The 26160-nt window shown below is 31.4% G+C and overlaps 7 protein-coding genes across 7 annotated transcripts; 4 read left to right on the top strand and 3 right to left on the bottom strand.

Moving 5' to 3' along the window:
* The first annotated feature begins 383 nt into the window (after positions 1–383).
* Positions 384–1929, top strand: LOC106718199. Its single transcript, XM_045679825.1, has 4 exons — positions 384–466; positions 770–877; positions 1077–1315; positions 1661–1929. The coding sequence occupies exons 1-4, from the start codon at positions 384–386 to the stop codon at positions 1927–1929; spliced, it is 699 nt and encodes a 232-aa protein (XP_045535781.1).
* A 340-nt stretch (positions 1930–2269) lies between these two features.
* LOC106718187 lies at positions 2270–3945 on the bottom strand. The gene is made up of 4 exons (XM_014512200.2): positions 3843–3945; positions 2880–3003; positions 2469–2495; positions 2270–2384 (listed from the first exon to the last, which is right to left on the bottom strand). Exons 1-4 carry the CDS (start codon positions 3922–3924, stop codon positions 2270–2272), a joined length of 348 nt encoding a protein of 115 aa, XP_014367686.2. The 5' UTR covers positions 3925–3945.
* Positions 3946–5012: 1067 nt separating this feature from the next.
* Positions 5013–6758, bottom strand: LOC106718180. The gene is made up of 4 exons (XM_014512193.2): positions 6162–6758; positions 5910–6028; positions 5649–5803; positions 5013–5185 (listed from the first exon to the last, which is right to left on the bottom strand). Exons 1-4 carry the CDS (start codon positions 6289–6291, stop codon positions 5017–5019), a joined length of 573 nt encoding a protein of 190 aa, XP_014367679.1. The 5' UTR covers positions 6292–6758; the 3' UTR covers positions 5013–5016.
* A 4815-nt stretch (positions 6759–11573) lies between these two features.
* Positions 11574–13797, top strand: LOC106718033 (leucine-rich repeat protein soc-2). Its single transcript, XM_045679735.1, has 3 exons — positions 11574–12775; positions 13079–13158; positions 13349–13797. The coding sequence occupies exons 1-3, from the start codon at positions 11730–11732 to the stop codon at positions 13621–13623; spliced, it is 1401 nt and encodes a 466-aa protein (XP_045535691.1). The 5' UTR covers positions 11574–11729; the 3' UTR covers positions 13624–13797.
* A 301-nt stretch (positions 13798–14098) lies between these two features.
* LOC106718228 (cancer-related nucleoside-triphosphatase) lies at positions 14099–15367 on the bottom strand. The gene is made up of 4 exons (XM_014512259.2): positions 15092–15367; positions 14739–14995; positions 14458–14652; positions 14099–14170 (listed from the first exon to the last, which is right to left on the bottom strand). The coding sequence occupies exons 1-4, from the start codon at positions 15135–15137 to the stop codon at positions 14099–14101; spliced, it is 570 nt and encodes a 189-aa protein (XP_014367745.2). The 5' UTR covers positions 15138–15367.
* A 99-nt stretch (positions 15368–15466) lies between these two features.
* On the top strand, positions 15467–20747 carry LOC106718227 (probable enoyl-CoA hydratase, mitochondrial). Its single transcript, XM_014512257.2, has 6 exons — positions 15467–15675; positions 18200–18376; positions 18577–18725; positions 19320–19524; positions 20160–20347; positions 20560–20747. The coding sequence occupies exons 1-6, from the start codon at positions 15567–15569 to the stop codon at positions 20623–20625; spliced, it is 894 nt and encodes a 297-aa protein (XP_014367743.2). The 5' UTR covers positions 15467–15566; the 3' UTR covers positions 20626–20747.
* Positions 20748–21135: 388 nt separating this feature from the next.
* LOC106718034 lies at positions 21136–25958 on the top strand. Its single transcript, XM_045679826.1, has 6 exons — positions 21136–21500; positions 21819–21975; positions 22384–22561; positions 23752–23948; positions 24335–24565; positions 24678–25958. The coding sequence occupies exons 2-6, from the start codon at positions 21838–21840 to the stop codon at positions 25392–25394; spliced, it is 1461 nt and encodes a 486-aa protein (XP_045535782.1). The 5' UTR covers positions 21136–21500; positions 21819–21837; the 3' UTR covers positions 25395–25958.
* The last annotated feature ends 202 nt before the right edge of the window (positions 25959–26160 follow it).

Here is a 26160-nt window from a genome sequence, read left to right on the forward strand (position 1 = left end):
CTTTTTTCATGAAGTCATTAAATATAGATATAACTTCATTGTGAAGAAAAAATAACTAAAACAATCTTCTTAGTTTTTCTTGTTCATGACACACGAAGTAAAACAGTGAAAATTAAATAAAATATTTAAATTTTACTTAAGACACAATCAGGAAAACACTATGAGATCCAAATGCAGCAATCACAATCAAACTGGCAGTCGTGACGTGGCTCTACAACAAAAAGATCATCGGCCACCTGTTCCATTGTGCCTGTAACAATGCCCGCCGCGTATTGTTGCAATGAATCCAGATAACTACTGATAACTGAACGAGCTTTAAAAGATCAATCCTAAACACTTTTGTCTTATTTACCGCGTAGAAACATGCCAGCTAGTTCAGAACAATGAAAATATTAATCTATTTAGTCAGTTGCTTGCTAAACCAATATGTAAGTTCTGAAATACGAGGCAGTGTTATTGTGAACAAGTGAGTGATTTTTATTCGTACATTGTTTGAAGACAATATATGTATTCCTTTTTATTTTTTAATGGCAATAGTTGACAGTTTATATGCGTAATTAATAGGAAACTTGGGAAATCTTTCAGATGTCTTTAACACTGGAGTAAACCCATAAATATGCCAACCATTTCTAATACTTGACGCTATTCTTCTTTTAAAATGTCTGAACTGTAAATGCCTCTTCAAGGCAAACAGTGGCTCGTCAGTCACAAAATAAAATAATAATACTTGACGCTATTCTTCTTTTAAAATGTCTCATTTTTCACGCAGGATCCTAAGTCTGCATGATGACTATCAACATAAACCACGTGTTCAAACGTTTGCTCCAACATATAACAGAAAAACAAAAAAGGAAATAGTCAAGCTTACTGATGACAAGTAAATCTTATAAATACATTTGTTCCTAAGACAGCCGAAGAAGTAATTCTGTTCCTGTTCTTATCCTGTCGTTTCTTTCGTCACTCTCTTCCATCCATCACTTCCTAAGCCTCTACATTAATCAAAACAATTACATATTTAAACTTCTCCGTATTACATTTCATTCTTAGACAACTATAAAAACCTCAATTTTTTTTAGGCTCAAAAAAGTGAAGCCAGTTGGTAACGAGGTGAAGCAGAACTTCGTTCCCTTGACAGAAATACCCCCGCCCAGCGTCCACCGAGGCCATGGCCGTCGACACTTGGAGCAGGACTGTACTAAGAAACCGGAGTGGCAAGAAGTGCACGGCGGTCCTAAAATAGAAATCATTGGAGACTACTACGAAGAAGATCATGCGAAGACCGTTGCTACTGTGGTCATACCGGATCATATTGATTGTAAGTTACTTCAAAAGCTACTTTATCTGTTACATGATGGACAGAAGTCCATGTTCTTCTACCTATGATTTTATACAGAAAAGAGGTCTCTTATACATTTTTGGGTATCTTATTGCTAATGTTAAAGGATAACTTGCATTTTCACTAGAATTTTATAAAAATAACCAAACAAAATGAGTGTTTAACATATTCAGATCGATCGACAACGTAAAAGCATACAATGCTTTTTTGCTCACAAAATTTTCTTTAAATTGTTAATAGTTCTGACAACATTTTTCAGTATTTGCATATCCCACAAATTGCCATCGATCGCTTTTAAGATTCTGCATTACTTTCTGCTAACAGATAAACATTTCGAAATAACAACTCAAATACCGTACTTAACGGTTGGTTTGATTGAGGCGATCGGTTACCATCCTCGCGTGATAAAGAGTGAACATCCGAGCGAATGCGAGAAGATCTACCAGGACCATCTTGAAGAACAATATTCAGAGGAATCGGATGATTATTCTGAGGAATCCATGGAGGTTGCTCGCATGCCTCTCTTCCCCGGTGGAGCGATTCCAGATTCAGACGAAAGGAAACTGGAAAATATCTACAGCGATTTGGATTGATTTTTGTTTTAGAAGAGTGATTTTTTATTTTTTTTACTTAGTCAATACATTTAGTAAATGTTAATCGACTTTTTTTCTACTTCCTTATAAAGATAAATAAAGCCTTGAACTTTATATTATGAGGTAAAACTTACATCGCATTAAGTTTTTAACATCCGTCAGTTGAATAGCACACGCATCTCACAAACCAGGACTTCATCTAGACATCTTTTTGAAATAAATAGGTAGAAAGCAAAAAAAAACTCATACATATTTTGTTACCTCTTTTAATTATTCATATCTATTAATAATAAAGATTAAATAATGTGCAGTGTAACAAAATACCTCAAGAATTTCTAAATTAAACTGGACCAGCTTGGAGATTAAATTTGGAGGGTAGTTTGACATCTTTGTCTTTATCGTCGAAAGTTTCTTCTGTGTCGTCGTCATCGAAATCATCCATGTCCAATGGAGTTCTGAAATAAAATTATTAATATGTCAGGGTCAAGTCAAGGTAAAGAAAAGCTACATGTTGTAGGCAATAAATCTGAAATACTTACTTATTCCAGTCAATCTTATGTCGTCTCCTGAAATTAAATCATAATCATTATAGATTATTATAATAATTTGAAAGCAGAATTAAAAAAGAAACAATTAAATCTCAAATTAAAATAAAAAGCAAGGCGCTTTTACCCTTTAAGGTTCAAAAAAAATAACACCACCTGCCTTTATTTTTCAGCGCTAACCAAAAACTACAACTTAAAACTTTTTATACTTTCTACAATTTTGTCATGCTTTTATTTAAACCGTATCAATTCCTTTTTCATATACTCCACATTGATATTTCCTTTCATTTTTTTAAAGAATGCTAGTAAAGGAAGGTAAAATCGCCTTCTTTTCGGTATAAAAATTCCATCCCTCTCGTCTACTGAAAAAACTTCTAAATATTGTAATGGGTTACGAGGTCTAACCTGTTAGTAGCTATGTAGTCCTGATCCATATATTCTTCAGAAACTTCGACTGAGAGCGGTTGACCCCGATGATCTTGTAGGATGCCGAAGTATCGAGGAGCTCTGGTCACCGTAAACAGGGGACCTGATAAAGAAATAAACTATATTCATCCTTTACTTTCGCGTCCCTGCTATGTTTCTATATGTTTTATTTTACGTGCTTAAGATATTGGACGTTGTGTTGCGATTTTCCACGGCAAAAATATATATAAAAATTATATCATTTTTCTTTTTTCAAAGGGTTGGTTGGTGGTTATATGTTTTTGTAAAATTATTTTTCGTCTGTGAATTACTCTCAAGTTTACTAAAATAGACTCACTTTAGTCCATGATAGACAAAGATACACTTAAAAATGTTTATTCAAGACGTGGAAAAAAGGTTTTACGATATTAATATGAAAGTATTTATTTAAAACAAGACTTAATAAACATTGCCTACGTAAGTAAGCGTGGTACCAAATAAATCATTTCATATTTCACCTTTAAAATAGACGTTTGCGCATATTTTATAAAATATGGTGTGGCTACATAGCTTCTTAAGACAAATCACAAGTATAATTTATGTTCCGTACGCATGAACAAAATATTCGCGTGTTATCGATACACGCAGGCGCTTGCTCGCTCGGGGGTAAACACGTTGCCGCTTCTAAAATATGCGCGCTAACAAGAAGTGTTGCCATCACTTAGATAAGCTATAATAATATGTTGCCACACCTTAAATGTTCATAATTAAAACAATACGACTTTTTAAAAACTTAAAAATAACACGCAATTAAACCCAGTAATTTTCTTTTCAGTCTCAAATTTTTTGCAGAAATCCTTAACCATAGACAAATTTTACATTTGACGTTCCACTGTTTGCTTAAATTAGGTGTTTGATTGAAACGAAGTATACTTTAATTATTTCTCAACTTGGAATACTTACTGTCATCAACTGCTTGGTATCCTTTTAAAAATATACATAATATTATTATCACAATTTGAAGCTTCAGTTGTTTTTCACACATTTTAATATTATTTTCAAACACTACGATAAAAAAAAGTTCCGATTGGTAATAGATTGAATACCTTTTAGTAATCAAATTAGGTCATAATTACATAAGCTATTTCTATAAAAGTTCCTTCATAGGAATGACTTAAAACTTCCGTAGTTATTCAGCACTATAGTTACCTTTAACTTCCGTTACATTTAAAGTTTGAAAAATACTACTATTGTTTACGAAAACTCAGCTATTGTTCCTAGTCGGTGGTAAACAACAGTGCACAATCTTATTGTGTAACAAACACACACGTGAATACAAAATCACGATTCGTAAAACCTTCTGCTGTAACTAACTGCCACACCTTTCTAGGTAGTTTAGTTTTTTTTTACAAAATAACGTTTATTAAGCCTTTTACGTAGCCAAAGTACAAATTCTCGAAAGATCTAGTGTCTAATATTATTTTTTTGCTCCTATTGTAATAAATTCCTCCAGTACTTTACTTATTTTTAAGGTTTCCATTGGACTTTAAATTTTTTTGATATTGAAATTGTATCGGTGTACATTAGCTAAAGCTAGTCCATAGCTGTCATCCTTTTTGCAATATTTGCTTATATTAATAACTAGCTTTTCCACGCGAAATAAAAAAAAAACTTTACAAGTAGCCTATGTGTTCATCCAAACGTTTTACATCTGTGCTATGCAATTTCATCAAGATTCGTTGAGCCGTTCTTGAGATACCTTCTAACAAACATCCATCCATCTAAATATTCGCATTTATAATATTAGTAAGAGTAATATGTGTATGAGGGAAATTAAACTCTGCTTATATGTAATGTGATTTTCAACAAAAACGGACGCCCTGAAACCCAAGTTTACAATAACTGTCTAGAAAACATAAGCTATTTGTATATCAACCACGAAATTGCTATCGATTTCCGCTGAATTGACTTTGGCTTTCTTATAGGACAAAGGCCCATTATACAAGTTTTGGCTTAGAGTAGCGAGCGACAGCTGGTAAATAAAAGAAACAAGACATAATTTATAAAAGTTTAATATCGTCCTAATTAAATTTATTTAAATATAATTAAAACATTTTTAACACTTCATCGTTTATCATTATTTATAGAACAAGTTCCCTTCTCCGCCCCAAAGTCGTCTTCCACCGTAACCAATAAGCTCCTGTCTCATTGCGTTGTATTTCTTAAAGAATAACTTCTTCAGAATCCTCTTGCGTCGTTTATCTTCTTTTAAACAAGATTCCAGTTTGTCCATGCATACGTCTTCCCTGTAAAATTAAAAACAAATTAGTATTTTCTAAGTTAGGTAAAAGTTTAAAGCAAACATCAACTGTCACTCGCGACTCCGTCCGTGCGGAATTTAAAAAAATAGTAGCCTATGTGTCCAGATTATGTTCTACATCCATGCCAAATTTTATCGAGATCCGTTGAGCCGTTCGAAAATACCTTCTAACAAACATCCATCCATACATACAGCCATACAAACTTTATAATATTAGTAAGATTAGGTTTAGAAAAAGGACTAATTCTACCCATAACTTGCACTTCTGAAATAACTGTAGAAAATTTATTTTTGTCTCTGTTTTTCAAAGACAATGAGAGGGTTTGCTATATTTTTGTGTAGGCGTTTCGACAGTAGTATACTATTATAATTTATTCCTTTATGTATTAAAAGCTGGTCACATTCATATAATGTATTATTGTAAATATCTTATTAATTTAAAATCTTACTTATAATTTTGATCCAGTAATAATTTTATCGGTTCGGTCTTTGTATATTTATCGGGTAGTCGGGCACCTGGTGGCATTTTTGACAGCTCCTTCATTATACCCATAATTGTATTTTCCAGTTGTGCCAATTTCGGTACCATAAGTCTTTTTATTACCTGTAATAAAAAGTTAATATATAAAAATATTAATTTTAGGATGTGCAACAACAATTAATGGACAATAAATTATGTTTATTCATTAAAAATAATAATAAACTTTTACCTTTCCGCATTTGTTACCCGTTTTACAAGGAGTCCTAAATTTTCGTCCAAATTCCATAGTTGGTAAATTTTGAATCTGGGTTATAACATTAGTGAAAGTACCTATTGCTGTTTTTTCACCTGTGGAATATAAAAAAAAAGTTCAAGTTCAATGCGCACATATATTTGTGAAATAACTCTTTAATTGCTGTAAGTAGATGGACTTAGAGATCAGATTTTTTTAAATCATGAGCATACTTTTTTAAAGACTTACCCATTTTGGATTTCTTTGTTTTACCAAGTCGAGCTATGTCCGGTTTGTATTCATCAAAACTTTTACAAACAGCAAACAAAGAAATCATTGTAAATGAGAAAAATATTCTGAAATATATTTCAGGAATCATCTTTTGTACGTTTTAATTAGACCCCATCTACGGTTACAGTGGTTTTCTAAAGTTGTATATTTCTGTTCAAAGTTTACAAAACATTTGTGTTGATTGACTAATAATCGTATTTGAGAATAGTACGGTCACGTGCGTTAATGTTTATAAATTTAGTAACACAACCCGACATCATGTAACTCTTGTAAATCATTAAGCTTAAAACTCCAAATAAAGAGGCCGTAATATCGTTCTACAAAATTAAGAACTCAACAAGTCTTCAGAAATCTCCAAGGAACGCCTCACTGGATTCATCTTTATCATATCGAATGATTAATTCTTTTTTATGTATTTTTAATTATTTGCAAAGCAAATTAACAACTAAGTAATGATATGTTCATGTCACGTCTTGCTGTCGGACTTGAAGTCGTTCCTTGGTCTCCCTATGTGACCAATTAAGGATTTAAAAAAAAGCAAGCGTATCGCTTGCTTTCTTTTAAAGTCTATCTAAGTTCTCGAAGTTATGAAAACTTTGAACCGAGCTTATATTTGCTACGGGACCTTAACAAATCAATTCCTACCTAAAAGCAACGTAGTTTTCGACTACACAACGGTGATATAATAAATATTACAAACTCGTTGCACTTAAACTAACAACGACTAGATCGTGAGCCCTATTCAATATTATATCTCCCAGTAGTTATTTATTATAGCGCTAAAAATCGCCGTAAGCTATTCCAAGTCAGTGCAACTAGCTGCGAAGCATAAGCAATTCAAATAACATCTTCGACATTTACCATTTACAATCGCGTAACATGAATCATTAGAACTACCCGAGAGCACGCAACATATACTATAAACTTATACTGAATGGTATAAACAATAATGGCACATTATACGACCAGAATAACTAGCGAACACTGGCCCGCAAGTCAGATTGCAATATGGGTGTCTTTTGTTTTAGAGATAATATTTAAGTAAAGACTATTCATTTGTAACATACACGCCTTAATTTATACTTCACACCTCGCTAAATATCAAAAATGTACTAGAAAAAAAAATTACTATGAGGCTTTAGTCTACGTACTGAATAAAGATACCGAAAGTAAAAGTCATTTATTTCACTAAAAATTTAGGAGTATGAGAGCTTCAGATATATAACCATCGCGTTATACACAAGTTAAGTGGAGACATTAAATGACGTAGAGATCATTCTCCGCTTTTTATTTATGAGAAGGGAGCGACAGCAACACCGATGTAATCATCGACGCCCATCAAGTCTATGACACGGTAATAATAATACCGTGAGTGAGAGAGATACAGTTATACCCAATTCCTGCGACGTGACAAAGACAGGGATAACTATCTTCTGTCCCTTTCTGCGTACCAGGCTTTGGGGTTTGTTTGGAACAAAGGTTGTCCCCTACAAACAACCTAGGTTGTCCCTAACAAAGTTTGACATTCGTGCTATTTTTCGAAAATTGTGAGTACTTAGTGGCTGTAATTGTGCAAAAATATTTTGATATTACAGTTTTAGTGAGATCAAGTGTATAAAACATGGTATACTGCTGTAATGTTGGTTGTAAAAGCCGTAGTCAGCGAAAAGAGAAAAACATAACCTTTCAATCGTAAGTACTGAAACTACGCACCTATTCACATGTATTCATACAAAATAAGGAAGAAAATACAAACTAGTTGTTGTTTACAGTCTTTGTAATAACTAATATGTTAAAATACGGGTAAAATCAGCTAAAATAAAATAGTATTTTTCGAACATTATGCGCCCAAACGCAGATGTCATTTGTGTCAAATAATATACTGTAGATCTGGGAAACAAGCGGCCATATTAAACTTCTTTTCAAATTGGTTGGTTATTACCCAAATAGGCATGCTCACTTCTTGAAAGACCCTAAGTCGTACTGGTATTACGCAAGTTTGTGTCATTACTGGTCATTACCCTAATTTTTTTAACAGATATGGCAACACTTAATATTGAGCCTTGTTCTTTGGCTCAGATGAAGAATTATATAGATACAAGTCTATGACACGGTAATAATAATACCGTGAGTGAGAGAGATACAGTTATACACAATTCCTGTGACGTGACAAAGACAGGGATAACTATCTTCCGTCCCTTTCTGCGTACCAGGGTTTGGGCTTTGTTTGGAACAAAGGTTGTCCCCTACAAACAACCTAGGTTGTCCCTAACGAAGTTTGACATTCGTGCTATTTTTCGAAAATTGTGAGTACTTAGTGGCTGTAATTGTGCAAAAATATTTTGATATTACAGTTTTAGTAAGGTAAAGTTTATAAAACATGATATACTGCTGTATCGTCGGTTGTAAAAGCCGTAGTGAGCGAAAAGAGAAAAACATAACCTTTCACTCGTAAGTACTGAAACTACGCACTTATTCACATGTATTCATACAAAATAAGGAAGAAAATACAAACTAGTTGTTCTTTACAGTCTTTGTAATAACTAATATGTTAAAATACGGGTAAAATCAGCTAAAATAAAATAGTATTTTTCGAACATTATGCGCCCAAACGCAGATGTCATTTGTGTCAAATAATATACTGTAGATCTGGGAAACAAGCGGCCATATTAAACTTCTTTTCAAATTGGTTGGTTATTACCCGTAAAAATAATACCACCATCTTGTTGTAAAAATTACCCTGAATTTAGGGGAAATAAATTATAGTATGTATAATGTATATAAATGAAACAATTCACATTTTTTATACTATTTTCAACAGATTTCAAAAGGAGTTTTTAATTCTGGTATATGCTGTGTTTTTAAATATTTGATACTTTCTTATCCCGTTGATTTTAAAGAGTATGCTTTTTAATTTGTCCCATGTAAATTTTGTTTCTTAGAAATTACAATCAAAATAGTTTAATATTAAGTAGTTTTACATGTAGTGTTCACTGTAATGATATACAGAGTAATTTAAAATTATATGTCTATAATATTGGTATGTTTTTTGTAGCTTTTTATGAAGACTTAGGGCTTCGTGCATATCGAAGAAAAATAGGACATCGTTTGAATGCTCGTCTAATGGACCTAAGACTGAAGAGATGCCGCGCTTTGTTGAAGCAGTACGCGGGAAAAAAATATCGGGAAATTCTTTTTTTGGAGTCACTCAAGACATCCTTGATTAAGGCAGCCGCCGATATTGACATGGACCTCGTTCGTGCTGTGATAGACGACTGGCCGAGCAGATTGAAGGCCTGTATTCAAAATCACGGATGTCATTTTGAATAAACTTTAGTGTCATAAGAATCTATGTTTTGTTAAGTTCATTTTGGTATATAAATGGTCACATAATGAATAAACTTGTTTCAATTATTTTATATTAAACATGTAACAGAATTTATGACCTGACTAAGTATTACTAAAAAAATCTGTTTATGTAATCTTAGTCACATAAACAAAAATTACGCATTGTTTTTTATATTTATTACGTTTATTAATTACAATTAATTTGGGAATATATAAATTGGTCTATATTAAATTATATCGTAATTATTCATTTTCGGGACAAAATAAATAACTGGTAACCCCAATCCTTTTACATATATATAGGTATAGTCTATAGTACTCTCTATCTGTCCCTTACGGGTGAACGCGCATGCCATATCTATATAATTCTTCATCTGAGTATAGATATGGCATGCGCGTTCACCCGTAAGGGACAGATAGAGAGTACTATAGACTATACCTATATATATGTAAAAGGATTGGGGTTACTAGTTATTTGTTTTGTCCCGAAAATGAATAATTACGATATAATTTAATATAGACCAATTTATATATTCCCAATTAAATTGTAATTAATAAACGTAATAAATATAAAAAACAATGCGTAATTTTTGTTTATGTGACTAAGATTACGTAAACAGATTTTTTTAGTAATACTTAGTCAGGTCATAAATTCTGTTACATGTTTAATATAAAATAATTGAAACAAGTTTATTCATTATGTGACCATTTATATACCAAAATGAACTTAACAAAACATAGATTCTTATGACACTAAAGTTTACTCAAAATGACATCCGTGATTTTGAATACAGGCCTTCAATCTGCTCGGCCAGTCGTCTATCACAGCACGAACAAGGTCCATGTCAATATCGGCGGCTGCCGTAATCAAGGATGTCTTGAGTGACTCCAAAAAAAGAATTTCCCGATATTTTTTCCCGCGTACTGCTTCAACAAAGCGCGGCATCTCTTCAGTCTTAGGTCCATTAGACGAGCATTCAAACGATGTCCTATTTTTCTCCGATATGCACGAAGCCCTAAGTCTTCATAAAAAGCTACAAAAAACATACCAATATTATAGTCATATAATTTTAAATTACTCTGTATATCATTACAGTGAACACTACATGTAAAACTACTTAATATTAAACTATTTTGAATGTAATTTCTAAGAAACAAAATTTACATGGGACAAATTAAAAAGCATACTCTTTAAAATCAACGGGATAAGAAAGTATCAAATATTTAAAAACACAGCATATACCAGAATTAAAAACTCCTTTTGAAATCTGTTGAAAATAGTATAAAAAATGTGAATTGTTTCATTTATTTATTTCCCCTAAATTCAGGGTAATTTTTACAACAAGATGGTGGTATTATTTTTACGGGTAATAACCAACCAATTTGAAAAGAAGTTTAATATGGCCGCTTGTTTCCCAGATCTACAGTATATTATTTGACACAAATGACATCTGCGTTTGGGCGCATAATGTTCGAAAAATACTATTTTATTTTAGCTGATTTTACCCGTATTTTAACATATTAGTTATTACAAAGACTGTAAAGAACAACTAGTTTGTATTTTCTTCCTTATTTTGTATGAATACATGTGAATAGGTGCGTAGTTTCAGTACTTACGAGTGAAAGGTTATGTTTTTCTCTTTTCGCTCACTACGGCTTTTACAACCGACAATACAGCAGTATACCATGTTTTATAAACTTTACCTTACTAAAACTGTAATATCAAAATATTTTTGCACAATTACACCCACTAAGTACTCACAATTTTCGAAAAATAGCACGAATGTCAAACTTTGTTAGGGACAACCTAGGTTGTTTGTAGGGGACAACCTTTGTTCCAAACAAACCCCAAAGCCTGGTACGCAGAAAGGGACGGAAGATAGTTATCCCTGTCTTTGTCACGTCACAGGAATTGTGTATAACTGTATCTCTCTCACTCACGGTATTATTATTACCGTGTCATAGACTTGTTCTTTGGTCTTTGGTTCTTGTTCTTGAGTTTTTGTCTTTAAATGTCAAAAGCCAATGTCAGAATCTATATTTTGTTTAGTAGATTAATTTAGATAGTTAAAGTACAATTATTCTGCTTGTTGTTAGTAATATTATTTACTTTAGCTGTAATTAAAAGAAAATGTTGAAAGAATAATTTTTTGCTATTAGGTTATTTACATATAGCAAATGGAGGAGAGCGAGGGTAATACGATTTATAAACTAAATGGGCTTAAAAATGGTATTATAAAAGACAATATAACTGTACTGGACTTGAGCCACAGAAATATTACAAATTTCGACGAACATATGAAGTTACCGCCTTATTTGAAAGAATTGAATCTTTCCTATAACAAACTGGAAAATGTACCAGAAGCAGTCGTAAAACTTGAAAATGTCATAGTTCTGGATATATCCTATAATGCAATCAAATATTTCGATGATACACCAAATTTCTGTCATACTATAGAATATATAAATATAAGTAACAATAATCTTCAAGGCCCACCAGCTTGGATATGGTTTGAATTACCAAAAAAACTCTCTAAATTAAACATCAGTTCAAATGATTGCCTGACTAATAGTTTTAAATGTGGCTACTTTGAAGAATTAATACAGTTCAAAACATCTATAACAGATATTAAGATACATAACTGTAAATTAAATAATTTTCTACAGCTTCTAGGAACATTTCCAAAGGCCAAATCTGTTAAACTAGGTGACAGTAATATAAACTACATTGCAGCTAATGCTATTACCGACTTACCTTGTGAAGGTCTCAAAGAGTGCTGTGATATAGAAAAATTAGACTTAAGTTACACTCATATATTTAATATAAAACCTAATGTAGATGTTTATAAAAACTTAATAGAAATTAATCTAAGTCAAAATGAACTTAGCAGTTTTCCTGATGAGTTTTGTAACTTGGAAAACTTAGAAGTATGCATATTATCATGCAATCATATTTTATATTTACCAAATAATTTCATAAAATTAAAGAAACTACAAATTCTGTGCCTTGATAGCAATGAATTATGCATGCTCCCTGATATATGTAGCTTACCACATCTTAGAAAATTAGATTTGTATGATAACTATCTATGCGAATTGATAGATTTAAGTAGTATTGAAGAAACAGATGTAGCACAAAACTTTGTAGATGAACCAACTGATGAAGAATATTTAAATAAAAAAGAGAAATTAAGACTTCATATTGTAGGAAGATGGGATGGAAGGTAAATACTACTTTGTAGTGTTATATTTCAAACTAGCTTTTACCCGCAACTTCGTCCGCGCGGAATAAAAAAAATGCATACAAGATAAAAAAAGTTCCTATGTCCGTCTCCTAGTTCTAAGCTACCTCCCCATCAATTTTCAGCTAAATCAGTTCGACTGATCTTGAGTTATAAATAGTGTAACTAACACGACTTTCTTTTATAAATATAGATAAAAGATTGACTTTTTCTAAAAATGTCATCAAACAAATCCGTAAAGAAATTAAAGAGTATTTCTCACATGTTTTATAAATTTAATTTCAGAAAACCAGAAAATGATAAACCAGAAAGTGTTTACTCATCATCATTAGAGGATGATAATTTCTATGTTCATGATGATAATAGTAAGTAAACTAAATTTACATATAGTTTAATAGTTTTATATGTAAAAATTTAGTGCTAAGAAAAAGAACATATTGTATATTCTATAAAGAATTGATAATGAGACTATGACAATCATTTCTTAAAAATTTTATAAATGAAGTCCTAGATAATTTCAGATAGCTTGTAGTTATGTTAATTTGATGTTTTCAGTTGATGCGGAGAAACAAAACCGCCCACCAAGCTCTGTTGAAGACTGGGATTCTGATGAATATTGGGTTCCATGCTATGTTAATAAAAATGTCAAACCATTGCAATCACCTTGGTTGTATTTCGTCAAACAAAAGTTGGAGGAAGGCAACTTTTGTCCGATAGATATGCATGCTGTACCAGTAGCTGAACAAGTAAATTATGAAAAATCTATCAATCCACCAATACAATATGAATCTGATGGACAGTTCGATGATTATTCCAGCAATGATAGTTGACCTCTGGTCAATTTTAGATTTTGTAAACTTTGTTTGAATTTCAGTGCTGAAAAATTTGTACAATACCTTATTGCCTTTTTCTTTGGTACCACATAGATAATCCTTACTTCCTTACTAATATAATAAATAACTTTTTCGTTTTCACGACATAATTGCTGAACCAATTTAAATTTTGTACACAGATAGTCTAGATCTAGAGCCTATTATGAGAAAGGACAGTCTACTTTTAATGCCAAAAAGGGGTAAGGAATTGAAGCGGGGGTGGAAATTTGTATGGAAGCGTCATATAATGTTTACAGTTACACTTTAGGATTTCAATTTGATATAAATAAATATGACGTTCAAGGTATGTAAAAATTAGTAAAAGAACACATAGGCTACTTATAGTTTTTTAATACCGCATGGACAGTCACGGGCAACAGCAAGTACTGTTATAAACTCAATAAAACTGTTGTTGTTTTAAATAAAACATTGTTTAGTAAGTGAAAACTTTTTGCATTTCATTTAAAATATCATCATGAATTGTATTTCTGTTTTCTCTGGTAATCTGAAAAAAAAATTCCTTGTTATTTCTAGTAATGCTAATAAGAGTAAATGTCAATAGCCTAATTGTTATAAAATGTTTGTAAAAAAAAATATTGTCGTATTACCTTTACTGTTCCAAAATCATTCACATTCTTATTTCAAATCAATGACCTTTATAGTTATGGACAGGTCTCTGCTTGAAAAAATGGTGAAAATCTAATAGGCACAAAATACCATGGCTTTTAGCATGTCCAGGTATACAGGTAGTATTAGTGAAGATATTTCAAAGCAATAAAGTTATCAACTTACCACCCATATTTTTGATCTTCTATTATTTCTTATAGACTCAATGATTGCATCACCTCTCCTTATAGGTATAGTTGCCAAGACTATATTGTTAGATGTGGGACTAAAGATTTCTTTTATTTTTAATTTAAAGGAGTTACTAAAGAATTCCATTTTTCCTATTTCATCTATTATCAAGCATGTCTGGTTGTCTGGCACCTAAATTAATAGTATATTGTTTTAATTAAAGATTTATTAAATTGATACTGGCACACAGTTATACGTAAATATCTACCATCATTTACCTTTGTAAGACATGGCAAAGCAATTTGTTCAAATTCTTGCACAAGAACCCCATATTTGCCAACCTTACACTTTGCTGGTTCATTTAAAAGACTCTGATCTCTGGCTAATCTACCCCTCTTCCCTTCTAAAGATATTATGTCGAAGCCCTCCCTTACCCGATTATTTCTAACTTCCTCTGTGTAAAAACCAGCTACTTTTGTACCCCTAACGGAAAGTATAGATGATATTTTCTTTATTAATGTTGTTTTACCAACACCTATAACAACGTTAAATGTGTAAAAATACTTATGCAAAGACATTTACACAGTTATACAATGTATTTACGACATATAGTGAAAAGTAAATACCTAACCAGGGTCTCCGGTTAGAATAAAGAATTTTTTATCACTGTGTGCCATTATGCAATTGTCGTAACTTTTAGCTTATTGTTTACTACAAATAACTTAATACAAATATATTTATAAAATTAATTTTGTTTTGCTAAATGAAATTAAACGATTTGGTTTCAAATCGCAATAATAAACAAATGACAGCTGACCTGACAGTAAAGTGTACAGATTACCAATTGATTCAAAGAATAAAAGCCTTCCTAATTCAACCAGAAAATACATATTAATTTATCTGTGTCGCCGCCATAGTGTCCTATGCCCTTCTTCCAGCCTGACATCTTCGTATTCATACGTCAGATCAAACTGTCAACTCCTTTTCTTATCATTTATCAATTTGATCATTGTATCAAAGTTCACAACTTCTCTGGTGTAACTTTTTAGTATTTTTACACTACTATATTTTTTACATTTATCTCTCAAAGTTAAAAAATTATAGAAATGGCGTCAGTAAGTTTTGTAACTCGAGTTATTTTAAGCAAAAATGTTATTAACACCGGCCGGTTTGCTACACTCTCAAATACAGGTTTTATTAAGTTCTATAGTACAGGTAAGTTTATGACTTTTTATTAACATAATCATTTCAGGCAAAGAATTATTAAACTTAATTAAGAAAAAAGAAAAAGACATTATGAGACAGCAAAAAAAAATTAGTTCCATATTTACTATGGATTTCTATATATTTTTCTGAGAGAAATCTTAAACATGCTAGACATGCAACGTGGTTGGTTTTCCTTGTCTTTTGCTGCTGGAATATTTTGTTATGTATCTTAGCATTAATAAAATATCACACTGAACAAAAAGTTTTATTGTTTAAGTAAAGTTGATAAACTTTGCCATATTATAAAGTGTCACCTTCAAAGCAATTTGAATGCTAAATAATTGAAAGAAATATTTTTATTTTTACATAATAAGTTTTACTCGTGTTGTTTTTTTTTTTAAATACATAAAAAAACATTATCTTTATCATTAACTGTTTCATACAATTTTGCATGTGTCTAATTCATTTCTTAGGGACATAATTCATGTTTAGGCATTTAAGAGAAAAAGGAAAATAAAAACGTTTTTTTTTTTGCTTTTTGAGTTGAAATTCAAATATGTTGCCATTAACTACTTTATTTAATATAATTATGTAATAATAGAATAGAATGAATAAAGTTATCAACCTTGACTTCTTCAATCTTATCTCTTATCTCAATATTCACAAACATTTCACTCATTTCATTATCAGTAAAAATGCTGAGTTCTAACCCATTAGGGGAACGGAGAATAGTCTAATGTACAATTACTTTTTAGCCGACTTCAAAAAATAATGAGGTTATCAATTCAACTGTATTTTTTTTTTCAATGCGTGTTACCGCGAAACTCCGACCCTGGTGGTCCGATTTTGATAAAAATTATTTTAATCGAAAGGAAGTGCTTGCAGATGGGTCCTTTTTTTTTAAATATCTAGAAGACTAGTAGATTTTGAATTTATTATTAAGATTATTGAAGTTAATATTCATAATCTCCCTACCCTTATCCTATTTACATAGGGTTGATAGACCATGTTTTAGTTCTTCAGATCTTTCTATCCATCAATTCAGTTATCACCACCTTCTCAATTATATCACCTTAACGCAATTGAAGATAATAAGTATATTTTAGCCGTTTGTTACAAAGATGTTATAATTATATAACAGCTATGATGTTTATTTCTCTTGAAAATTTGACTTCCCAGTAATATTGTAACTGTGAAAGTTTAGATCAGGGATTCTCAAAGGAGTTAATATCGAACTTATAGCATTGCTAATTCTCACTCTGTCTTCTATTGACCTAAGTCAAAATGAATAATAATAATTGATCTTAAAAGTAGATAATTTGCCCATGGAGGTTTGTGGTAATGGTTAAATTTGAAAAAGGGGGACACTTGTCCAAAATAGTTTGGGGATCCTTCGTTTAGATGGATGGATGTTTGTTAGAATGTATTTCCAGAAATGCTCTATTTTTTATTCCGCGCTGAAAAAGACGCGGGCAACAGCTAGTCTGAAATAATTATGCGACATTTACATTTTCATTATAAATTCTAACATTATTAATTCAACTGAGGAAAAAAAACTCAGACATCATCTATTTAAAATTCACAAAACAAAAAAATTATATAAAGCGTTTTTATCAAAAAATAAATGAATAAGCAATTCATAACTGGAACTAAAATTGCATAAAGTTTACATAACAAGACAAAACTTTGAGTTTGAAGGTATTCAAATAATTTTCAATGTTGCCGTCAAAAGATTTATTGCTACAAGGTAAGGTTATATTAAATTTAAAAACTAACCAAGGCGCAAGCTATCCAAATATTCAGCTCAGTTATAGAATTTCATGCAATTTACTTTATAATCTAATATGTAAAATTCTCGTGTCGCAATGTTCGTTCCCGTACTCCTCCGAAACGGCTTGACCGATTCTCTTGAAATTTTGTGAGCATATTGAGTAGGTCTGAGAATCGGCCAACATCTATTTTTCATACCCCTATTAAGTTTTTTTAACTGCGCGCGGACGGAGTCGCGGGCCACAGCTAATGTTTGCAGTACAAGATAAAATACTTTAAAATGTTTTATCATGTTTGTATTAAAGTAGACTTTAATATTACTGATAGAAAAAACCCAAAGCAAATATTTAGGCTGTGTAAATAGGGCACAAGACAGTCAAATAAAAAAAATACATTTCATCAATGTACTTTTCATTTTATAATGTATACCATACTAGCTGTCGCCTTCAACTCCGTCTGCGCGGAATTAAAAAAATATAATAAATAGCCAATGTGTTCTTCCAGATTATGATCTACATCTATGTCAAATTTCATCGAGATCCATTTTGCTGTTATGGAGATTCCTTCAAAAAAACATCCATCCATCCATCCTAACATTCGCATTTATAATAATAGGATTTAATTCATACAAAACACGTTTTAGTAAAGTAGCATAAATTTTTATATCTCATATAGTTATTTTTTTTAATCAAATGTAATCATTATTACGTAACTTGTATAAAATATAAAACACTTTATCTTATCACATTATTTTATACTGCAGCACCACAATATGAAAACATCAAGGTGGATGTGGTGGGTACCAAGAAGAATGTAGGTCTTATCCAATTGAACAGACCTAAAGCATTGAACGCACTATGTAAACCGCTATTCGTTGAACTGGGAAAAGCTGTCAATGATTTTGATGCCGACCAGAGTATCGCTGCTATAATTATTACTGGTTTGTATTGAATTTATTACATTATTTAACATTTGTATTATGTATAAAATATACATGTATATTGTACAATGTATACTGTTTTGAATATACCATTCAAATTAAAGGTTTAATATAAATATGTCCTTCATCTCATATTAAAAAGTGCTTTAGCATGGAAACTAAGCAAGTTATGACTGAAATATAAATATTATTAATTAAAGGTAATGAAAAAGCATTTGCTGCGGGTGCGGATATTAAAGAGATGCAGAATAACACATACAGCTCCAACACTAAGGATGGCTTCCTTAAGCAGTGGGAGGACATCTCAAACTGCGGCAAGCCTGTCATCGCTGCTGTTAATGGATTCGCTGTTAGTGTACACTATGTTATCACTAATATTCTACTTAGGATTCGAAAGATCGAATATTACAATTTGAATATAGAATCAGATAATATTTTTTTTTTTCTGAACGAGATATTCGTAGAATATAAACATATAGAAGTTTATTTATCATTTTAAATCTATATAAATGTATTTAATTAGTGTATAGGAACATATTTAATTTTTTAAGTTACAAAAGCATCGGTGGCTCAGGGGTTAAGCACTTGACATTCAATCTGCAGGTTCTGGGTTTGAATCCCGCCATGTACCAATGTGTTTTTCGACTCTCGATTTACATATATTCATTTATCCGACGTTCTATTTGTTTGTGTGTCAAACAATCCCCACTGGGCCAGCATAGTTGACTATGGTCTAGCCACCCCTAACTTTGAGTAGACTCCGAGCCTCTCAGTGGGGATGTAGTGTGAACCAATTATGAATTTACAAGGTTAATTTAAATCCTTTACAAATGTAACAAAAAATAGGTATCGCAATAAGTAACATTAATTCCTTTATTGAAGACTTGACTTGATCTTAAACTTACAACCAATTGAAATTATAAAATTTTATGTAAAATCTCAGCTAGGCGGCGGTTGCGAGCTCGCTATGTTATGCGACATAATCTACGCTGGCGAGAAAGCCAAGTTCGGTCAGCCGGAGATCAACATCGGTACAATCCCCGGAGCGGGAGGCACTCAGCGCCTGCCGCGTTACGTCGGCAAGTCCAAGGCCATGGAGATCGTACTCACTGGCAACTTCATCGACGCGCACGAAGCAGAGAAGATGGGTAAGAATAAACAGTAACCATTAAATTTCATTGCTGTAACACTTTTATTAAAAAAAATATTGTCTCTGATTTTTCAAAGAGAATGAGTTAAATGATTTAATACAAGTCTTTCAAAGGTATAAAGTAAAATGTGCATTATGTAGATTAAAAAACTATGTTATGAATAGAGAAAGTGATGGAAATGACTTTTGAATAAGCTGGCAGTAAACCTTGTTTCTTTTTCCAAACTGACTGAAGGGATATACTACATACGAGTATATTTATAAGTAACTAGCATTTACCCGCGACTCCGTCCGCGCGGAATAAAAAAAATGCACACAAGATAAAAAAAAAAGTTCCTATGTCCGTCTCCTAGTTCTAAGCTACCTCCCCATCAATTTTCAGCTAAATCAGTTCGACCGATCTTGAGTTATAAATAGTGTAACACGACTTTCTTTTATATATATATATATATACATATAGACAAGTGGGTAATGTACGACGCGACGCCAGTACTTTAAATCTTAGGGATGTTCATCTCTGTATTGAATGATTACAGTATTATAATAAATGTAGTATTTATATTTCTTAAAATTATAGTGCATGAATAAATAAATTCAACAAAAAGTCTACTAGTTCTATGTAATAATTTTCAGGTCTGGTCAGCAAAGTTTTCCCAGTTGACAAACTGCTAGAGGAAACTATCAAACTTGCGGAGAGAATCGGCACACACTCTCCGCTCATCGTCAAGTTGGCCAAGCAGGCTGTCAATCAAGCATATGAGACCACTCTCAAGTCTGGTCTAGTCTTTGAGAAGTCTATATTCTATGGTACTTTCGCTACGGTACGTCAAATACAGATTAAAAAAGTTAAATTTCCCATATTAAATTAAAAATATAACTGCCTTCCGTAAAACCTACTAATGGGTTTGTTATAGGTGTTTACTAAAATTATGTTTTTAATTTAAGTAAATTATTAAGGTAAAAAAGGTATTTTATGAAGTTTCTATTGTCTTTAGTATGTTTAAATGTTTCATTATTTTCTATTGTTCTGCAGGCGGACCGCAAAGAAGGCATGACTGCATTTATCGACAAGAGATCACCTAACTTCAAGAACGAATAAAAAATACATTTTATACATTAAAAATGTTTAATAAGACAGCTAAGGGAAAGTGTTATTTGTTAATAATTTTTATACACATTTTATAATGGTGTCAAACTGCCAATATACATTCTATTTTTAAACTAATTGTTTTTTTTTATCACGCCCCATTTAAACCCGACTTAAAAAATGCAATTATTTGAAAAAACTGATACTGATCCTGCTAACTTACACACATATAATACAATACTTTAAGTAAAACAAGAGACTCGTGAAACAAAACGTTTTTCCTGTTGACAATCGACATTGACAAGTTGTTGACAAGCATCAACTGCGAAACGAAACACGAATACGAGAGGAGATAAATAAATGTCAACTACTTGAATCATTTCATAGAAAATAATTCGAGGGTAGCGAAATACGATAACTTAAAAAATTAACTAGATAAAAGAAATAAACTGTGTAAATATAAAAAATACATTGTGAAAAATTGTTGATATAATCATCCGCAAAACATAAAGGTGTTAGTTATATTTCATTTATTTTTACGTTCAAAGAACTAATCGGGTTTTGAGACGTTGTGTATTGAATACTTGTAAAGAATGTGCATTATAGATAAGTTATATTGAGTAAACATTAAAACTATTGTGTATAAATTGAGAAATAAGAGTTTAAAACGTTATCCATGTTTTGGGATCATGTATATCGTAATAAACACATCATGCAGGAGTTTGAAGACTTAGAAGTACATAAAACGAGTGTTCCTGTGTTTTTGGCGCTTTTCTATCTCGAAATGCTGTATATTTTAATCATGACATTGTCCATTCTATGTCAATTGAATAGAAACTCGTCTTTATAATTTTTTTTTAGCATTACAAACCAGTGACGTAAGTAACGTAAGTATTTAATAACGCGGTGTATTTTATGCAAGTATTGCTAAACAAAACTAAACTGTTTTTTTATAATAAGGAATGAATATGCTACCCACAGTCATCACTTAGAGATGATTTTGTTGAAGAAAACTATGCTTAATAGGCTCCTTAAGCGACCATTAAATAACTCTGATTGTTTCCAATTCTTTTTACTAATCACTAAACGGAGTAATTATTTAAAAACCACACCAATACTAATATTTAAAGCATAACTTCATTATTTTTTATTTTTCGTTTGAATAATGTAATTACAGTATTAAATATTGATCAATATTGTTTTAGATATTAAAAGAGCTTTGAAATGACTGATATAAAGAAACCTTTGAAAGAACGACTATATCTTGATAGAAAGGGACAGAGGGAGGTGTATGTAAACTCTTATCATCTCGCTCAGCATCAGATCGAAGGCATTAGATTTTTGTACCGACAATATATAAAGGTAACATACATAAGTATATAAGCTTTAAATAAATTTGCTGTCTAAAGTACCATAGAATCATATAATATACTAGCTGTCGCCCGCGACTCCGTCCGCGCGCAGTTAAAAAAAAAATGAAAAATAGATGTTGGCCGATTCTCAGACCTACTGAATATGCTCACAAAATTTCATGAGAATCGGTCAAGCCGTTTCGGAGGAGTATGGGAACGAAAACTGTGACACGAGAATTTTATATATTAGATTTATTGACCAGAATAAATTTGATTTAACCCAGAAGAAATTGTCTTGTATGAAAGATATACTTTTGTTAAATAATATAGTTACAAGACAGTTTTGGAAGAAAGAATACACTTAAATTATTTCGTTTTTTTTTTTCTAAAATCAACTGTTTTTTTTAATTACTTGCAGAAAAAGCCTGGTGTTATACTAAACAATCCAGAAGGTTATGGTAAATCAATACAAGTTGCTTTATTCCTGGATGCAGTACGAGAATTAATCATAAATCCAGTGTTAATATTGTGTGAAGATGATAATAAAGTAAACAATTGGAAAAAAACTATAATAAAATGGACAAAATATACTGAAGGTATGTCAAAATATAATATTAACTGTAATTTATCTCAAAAGTAATCAAAAATTACGGATTTTATTTTGGCTATATTCTGCTACATGTCTCTCTTCGTTCATATAAATTCAGCTACCTTTCATACCATACAGATAGTTGGGCTTCATAGTTTTTTAATTATTTCCAAACTAACAGCAAATATGTGCACTAGAAACTGACATGTATGGGTAAATGTATGTGGAAGAAGCGAGAGATGTTTATCAGGACCATGCCTAATGGAGGTCTCTGTCTACCCCATTGGATTATGTGTGTGGTTGTGTAGTTGTAATAGTGAACAAACTTAATTATGAATCAAATTATTTCTAATACAATAATGTAGTTCACCTTGTAGAATAGTAACAAGGTCTCTAATAAGAAATATAATTAAGTACAGCCCATGGTTTATTTAGCATATAATTTATCATCAACAAAATCTTGATTTCTCAGAAAGAACCAAGCCTATCTATCTCTGTCTACATCAGAGATTTTTCTTCTCATAGACCCCATTCACAATTTTACTTATTTTAATGAAACCCTGTGGATATACTTTTCTTCAACTTATAAAAATCGAATTTATTTCTTGCTATTGTACCCAATAGATGGGTCTTTCTGATCAATCTATTTCAAGTTGGGTCAGTATACCAGTTTTTTCGAGTATTGGTTGCTCAGGGGTTAAGCACTTGACTTGCAATCTACAGGTCCTGGGTTCAAATCCCACCATGTACCAATGTGTTTTTCGAGATCCGATTTACATATGTACATTTATCCGACGTCCTTACGTTGAAGAAAAACATCGTGATGCAACCTGCACATATATGAGAAGAAATTCAAAGATATGTGTGAAGTCAACCAGCACTGGGCTAGCGTGGTAGACTATGGCCTGGTCACCCCTAAATTAGGGTAGGCTCCTTGCTCCTCGGTGAGGATATATAATGTGCTGATGATGATGAACCAGATTTTTAAGAATTTATTGAACTGTACGAGGTGAAATAAAAATCTAATGTCATAATGACAAAATAGGTGGCAGGAAATGTTCTAAAAAAAATTCATATTAAATTAAAAAACAACAAATTTAACAGCAATACCTTATTCTAATAGTAATGAAACATTAGGTGGATTACTTAAATATCTTTTTTTTCCTTTTTAAATAGATTTGTGATATATTTTTTCAGAGGATATAGTGGTGGACTCTAGCAATGTGTATGTTAAAAAATCAATATTTCTTAAGAAAGGCACATACTTGGAGGCACCTTACTCTCGTCGTGATTGGAGTGTAGTGGTAGTGAAGAGTGACTTTATACTAAAGCAACTTTTGAAAACACCTATCAAAGACACATTTAAGATCTGGTTAACTACAATAGACATGAGAGTATGTATAAATTTAAATTATTTTTAATAATATTTTGGTTAATAAATTTACTTATTGGTTTCTGAAACCAAAATACCGGTATAAAACATTAAACTCTGTCAAAGATTAATGAGATGCATGACAATTTGTTTTATACAGGGACTTTGGTCTCGGAAACAATTAGATAAATAAAAATCTGTAGAATAAATTATTTTTCGTGTATTGGTGTGCATTAGTGGTATTTGAATATTTATTAAAAGATATTATTAAATCAATAAAATAAAAATCTATTTTCGACTAAAAAAAAAATTCACTTCAATGTTTTTTGCCACTTTTTTTTTAATTCTTTTATAATTAAAACATTTATTTTTCATATTATAATATTACATAGATTAAATCTATTTCAGAAAGATCTAGAAATGTTCAATTCAATCTATTGTTGGTTGTATTCTGAGAAAAAGTTTGATATCAACAAATATGTTGATTCAATATCTGATGTCGAAGGACTGCCACTGGTACGAGCTAAACTAATGAATTCATTTCTAGAAGACATTGTTATTATGAAGAATGATTTTAAACCTACAAACATACCAGAGGTATACAAGCATATGATCATACAATTTTTTTTAACACATTCAGTGTGACTGCAACTTCAATTTAATACTCAAAAATTGTAGTAGCGTTGAATGTGTTAAATTCTTTATAAAATTGATTCCTACTTGTGTGACAATAATCTAAATTATATTTCAGTTGATAGAAGAGAAAACATCACCTAATATTAAAGTTTCGAGAAAAAATAAAGACGCTACCGGCACAAAAATAAAACGTTCTAAAAAGGCAAAAGAATCAGATACTGCCACTGACGGAAATAATGGTCTTGATACTTTTTATACTTTTAATGGTCTTGAGACTTTTAATACGAATCATGTACATAATGATCCTAATGCAGACTCACTTAATGCCACAAATTCTAAACAAGACTGTAAAATAAATGATAATATGGATTATGAAACGAATAACATTGATGAAGACGGAAATTTAGATGTTGAACATTTTATAAAAGAAAAAGAACCAGTTGAATGTGAGGAATATGACTTTCTGAACGAAAGTAATTCAACAGATACAGAAAATCTAAGCTTTACTAATGCACTTAATGATGTTGTTGAAAATGAGAATGAGGTGAACGATTTGCATTCAGAAAGCATTCTTGATGATGAAGTAATAATGTGTTGTGATGAACAAACTAATACAAATGTCGAAAATATAGATAAAATAGAAAGTCATGATTTATCTACATCGCTGTCATCAAAAATAAAAGGCACAGTTAAGGATAAAAAGTGTACAGATCTCAAAACGGCAGACATTTTGAAGAGAAATAATAAAAAAGATATAATTCAAGCCATCACAGAAATGGAAGAGCAAGCTATGAAAAAGTTTAAAAATACAATTCTTGACGAATTATTCTAGAAAGTGCCTGACGGGAAAAGACGTTATGTGTTTTTCTTTAAAATTTTGAATCTTAATGCAGGTTAAAAGGATAAGTGCTAATTGACAAACATTCCTCTTTAGAGGATCATCAGTCTTTAGTTAATTGTTTAAAATTATGATTTCTTCATTCATTCACTTATGACATTTCATTCCTTTGTCACACAATATTGACATTTTTGTCATATAGTCAAACAAGGATATCTGACCTGAAGACGCTGCTATCGAAGTTAACTGTCAGAAAATATGAAAAACTTATGTGGCTATAGAAAATGGCATAAAAAAAAAACATGACGTGACAGTTACAGTATCTTATGTCCCTTTTTTAAAAGTACAGGAGGGCGCTAGTGAATTATCATAGTTTAGTTGGGATTTTGCCTACCGGTTCAGATATCCTTCTTGGTCTATATTTAATATATAGTTCGTTCTTTATAAGTTTATAACTGACGCGAAATAAAGATATTCATATTACTTTGACAGTTAATACGTTGATGGGGTGAAAAACTGCCTTTTGCTTACTATAGATGTCGGCATGATCAAGTTACTATAGCACGAAATTACCACAGATAAACAAAAATTAAAGTACTCTGTGGGCAGTAGTCATAGTAACGACTTCTAGAAATTTCACTCAAAAAAATCAAAAATAAGAATTTTTTCAGATAGTTGATAAATTATGACAAAAAATTGAAAAAGGAATACATTTTTTTTTCTAAACTAGATTGACGTATAAAAATTTTGACAGATGACA

The sequence above is a fragment of the Papilio machaon genome, chromosome 10, assembly GCF_912999745.1.
Source record: "Papilio machaon chromosome 10, ilPapMach1.1, whole genome shotgun sequence".
Classification (NCBI taxonomy): Eukaryota; Metazoa; Arthropoda; class Insecta; order Lepidoptera; family Papilionidae; genus Papilio; species Papilio machaon.

Coding starts and splice junctions, on each gene's coding strand:
- LOC106718199 (XM_045679825.1), top strand. CDS start 384: ATGAAAATATTAATCTATTTAGTCAGTTGCTTGCTAAACCAATATGTA. Junction 467..769: donor GGCAGTGTTATTGTGAACAA/GTGAGTGATTTT, acceptor TTTTTCACGCAG/GATCCTAAGTCTGCATGATG. Junction 878..1,076: donor GTCAAGCTTACTGATGACAA/GTAAATCTTATA, acceptor AATTTTTTTTAG/GCTCAAAAAAGTGAAGCCAG.
- LOC106718187 (XM_014512200.2), bottom strand. CDS start 3,924: ATGTGTGAAAAACAACTGAAGCTTCAAATTGTGATAATAATATTATGT. Junction 2,496..2,879: donor GACTACATAGCTACTAACAG/GTTAGACCTCGT, acceptor ATTTAATTTCAG/GAGACGACATAAGATTGACT. Junction 2,385..2,468: donor CATAAGATTGACTGGAATAA/GTAAGTATTTCA, acceptor ATTTTATTTCAG/AACTCCATTGGACATGGATG.
- LOC106718180 (XM_014512193.2), bottom strand. CDS start 6,291: ATGATTCCTGAAATATATTTCAGAATATTTTTCTCATTTACAATGATT. Junction 6,029..6,161: donor AACAAAGAAATCCAAAATGG/GTAAGTCTTTAA, acceptor TATATTCCACAG/GTGAAAAAACAGCAATAGGT. Junction 5,804..5,909: donor CGGGTAACAAATGCGGAAAG/GTAAAAGTTTAT, acceptor TTTTTATTACAG/GTAATAAAAAGACTTATGGT.
- LOC106718033 (XM_045679735.1), top strand. CDS start 11,730: ATGGAGGAGAGCGAGGGTAATACGATTTATAAACTAAATGGGCTTAAA. Junction 12,776..13,078: donor GTAGGAAGATGGGATGGAAG/GTAAATACTACT, acceptor ATTTAATTTCAG/AAAACCAGAAAATGATAAAC. Junction 13,159..13,348: donor CTATGTTCATGATGATAATA/GTAAGTAAACTA, acceptor TGATGTTTTCAG/TTGATGCGGAGAAACAAAAC.
- LOC106718228 (XM_014512259.2), bottom strand. CDS start 15,137: ATGGCACACAGTGATAAAAAATTCTTTATTCTAACCGGAGACCCTG. Junction 14,996..15,091: donor TATTCTAACCGGAGACCCTG/GTTAGGTATTTA, acceptor ACGTTGTTATAG/GTGTTGGTAAAACAACATTA. Junction 14,171..14,457: donor GAAGATCAAAAATATGGGTG/GTAAGTTGATAA, acceptor TTTTTTTTTCAG/ATTACCAGAGAAAACAGAAA.
- LOC106718227 (XM_014512257.2), top strand. CDS start 15,567: ATGGCGTCAGTAAGTTTTGTAACTCGAGTTATTTTAAGCAAAAATGTT. Junction 18,726..19,319: donor CTGCTGTTAATGGATTCGCT/GTTAGTGTACAC, acceptor GTAAAATCTCAG/CTAGGCGGCGGTTGCGAGCT. Junction 19,525..20,159: donor GCACGAAGCAGAGAAGATGG/GTAAGAATAAAC, acceptor AATAATTTTCAG/GTCTGGTCAGCAAAGTTTTC.
- LOC106718034 (XM_045679826.1), top strand. CDS start 21,838: ATGACTGATATAAAGAAACCTTTGAAAGAACGACTATATCTTGATAGA. Junction 23,949..24,334: donor TAACTACAATAGACATGAGA/GTATGTATAAAT, acceptor AATCTATTTCAG/AAAGATCTAGAAATGTTCAA. Junction 24,566..24,677: donor AATTTTTTTTAACACATTCA/GTGTGACTGCAA, acceptor ATTATATTTCAG/TTGATAGAAGAGAAAACATC.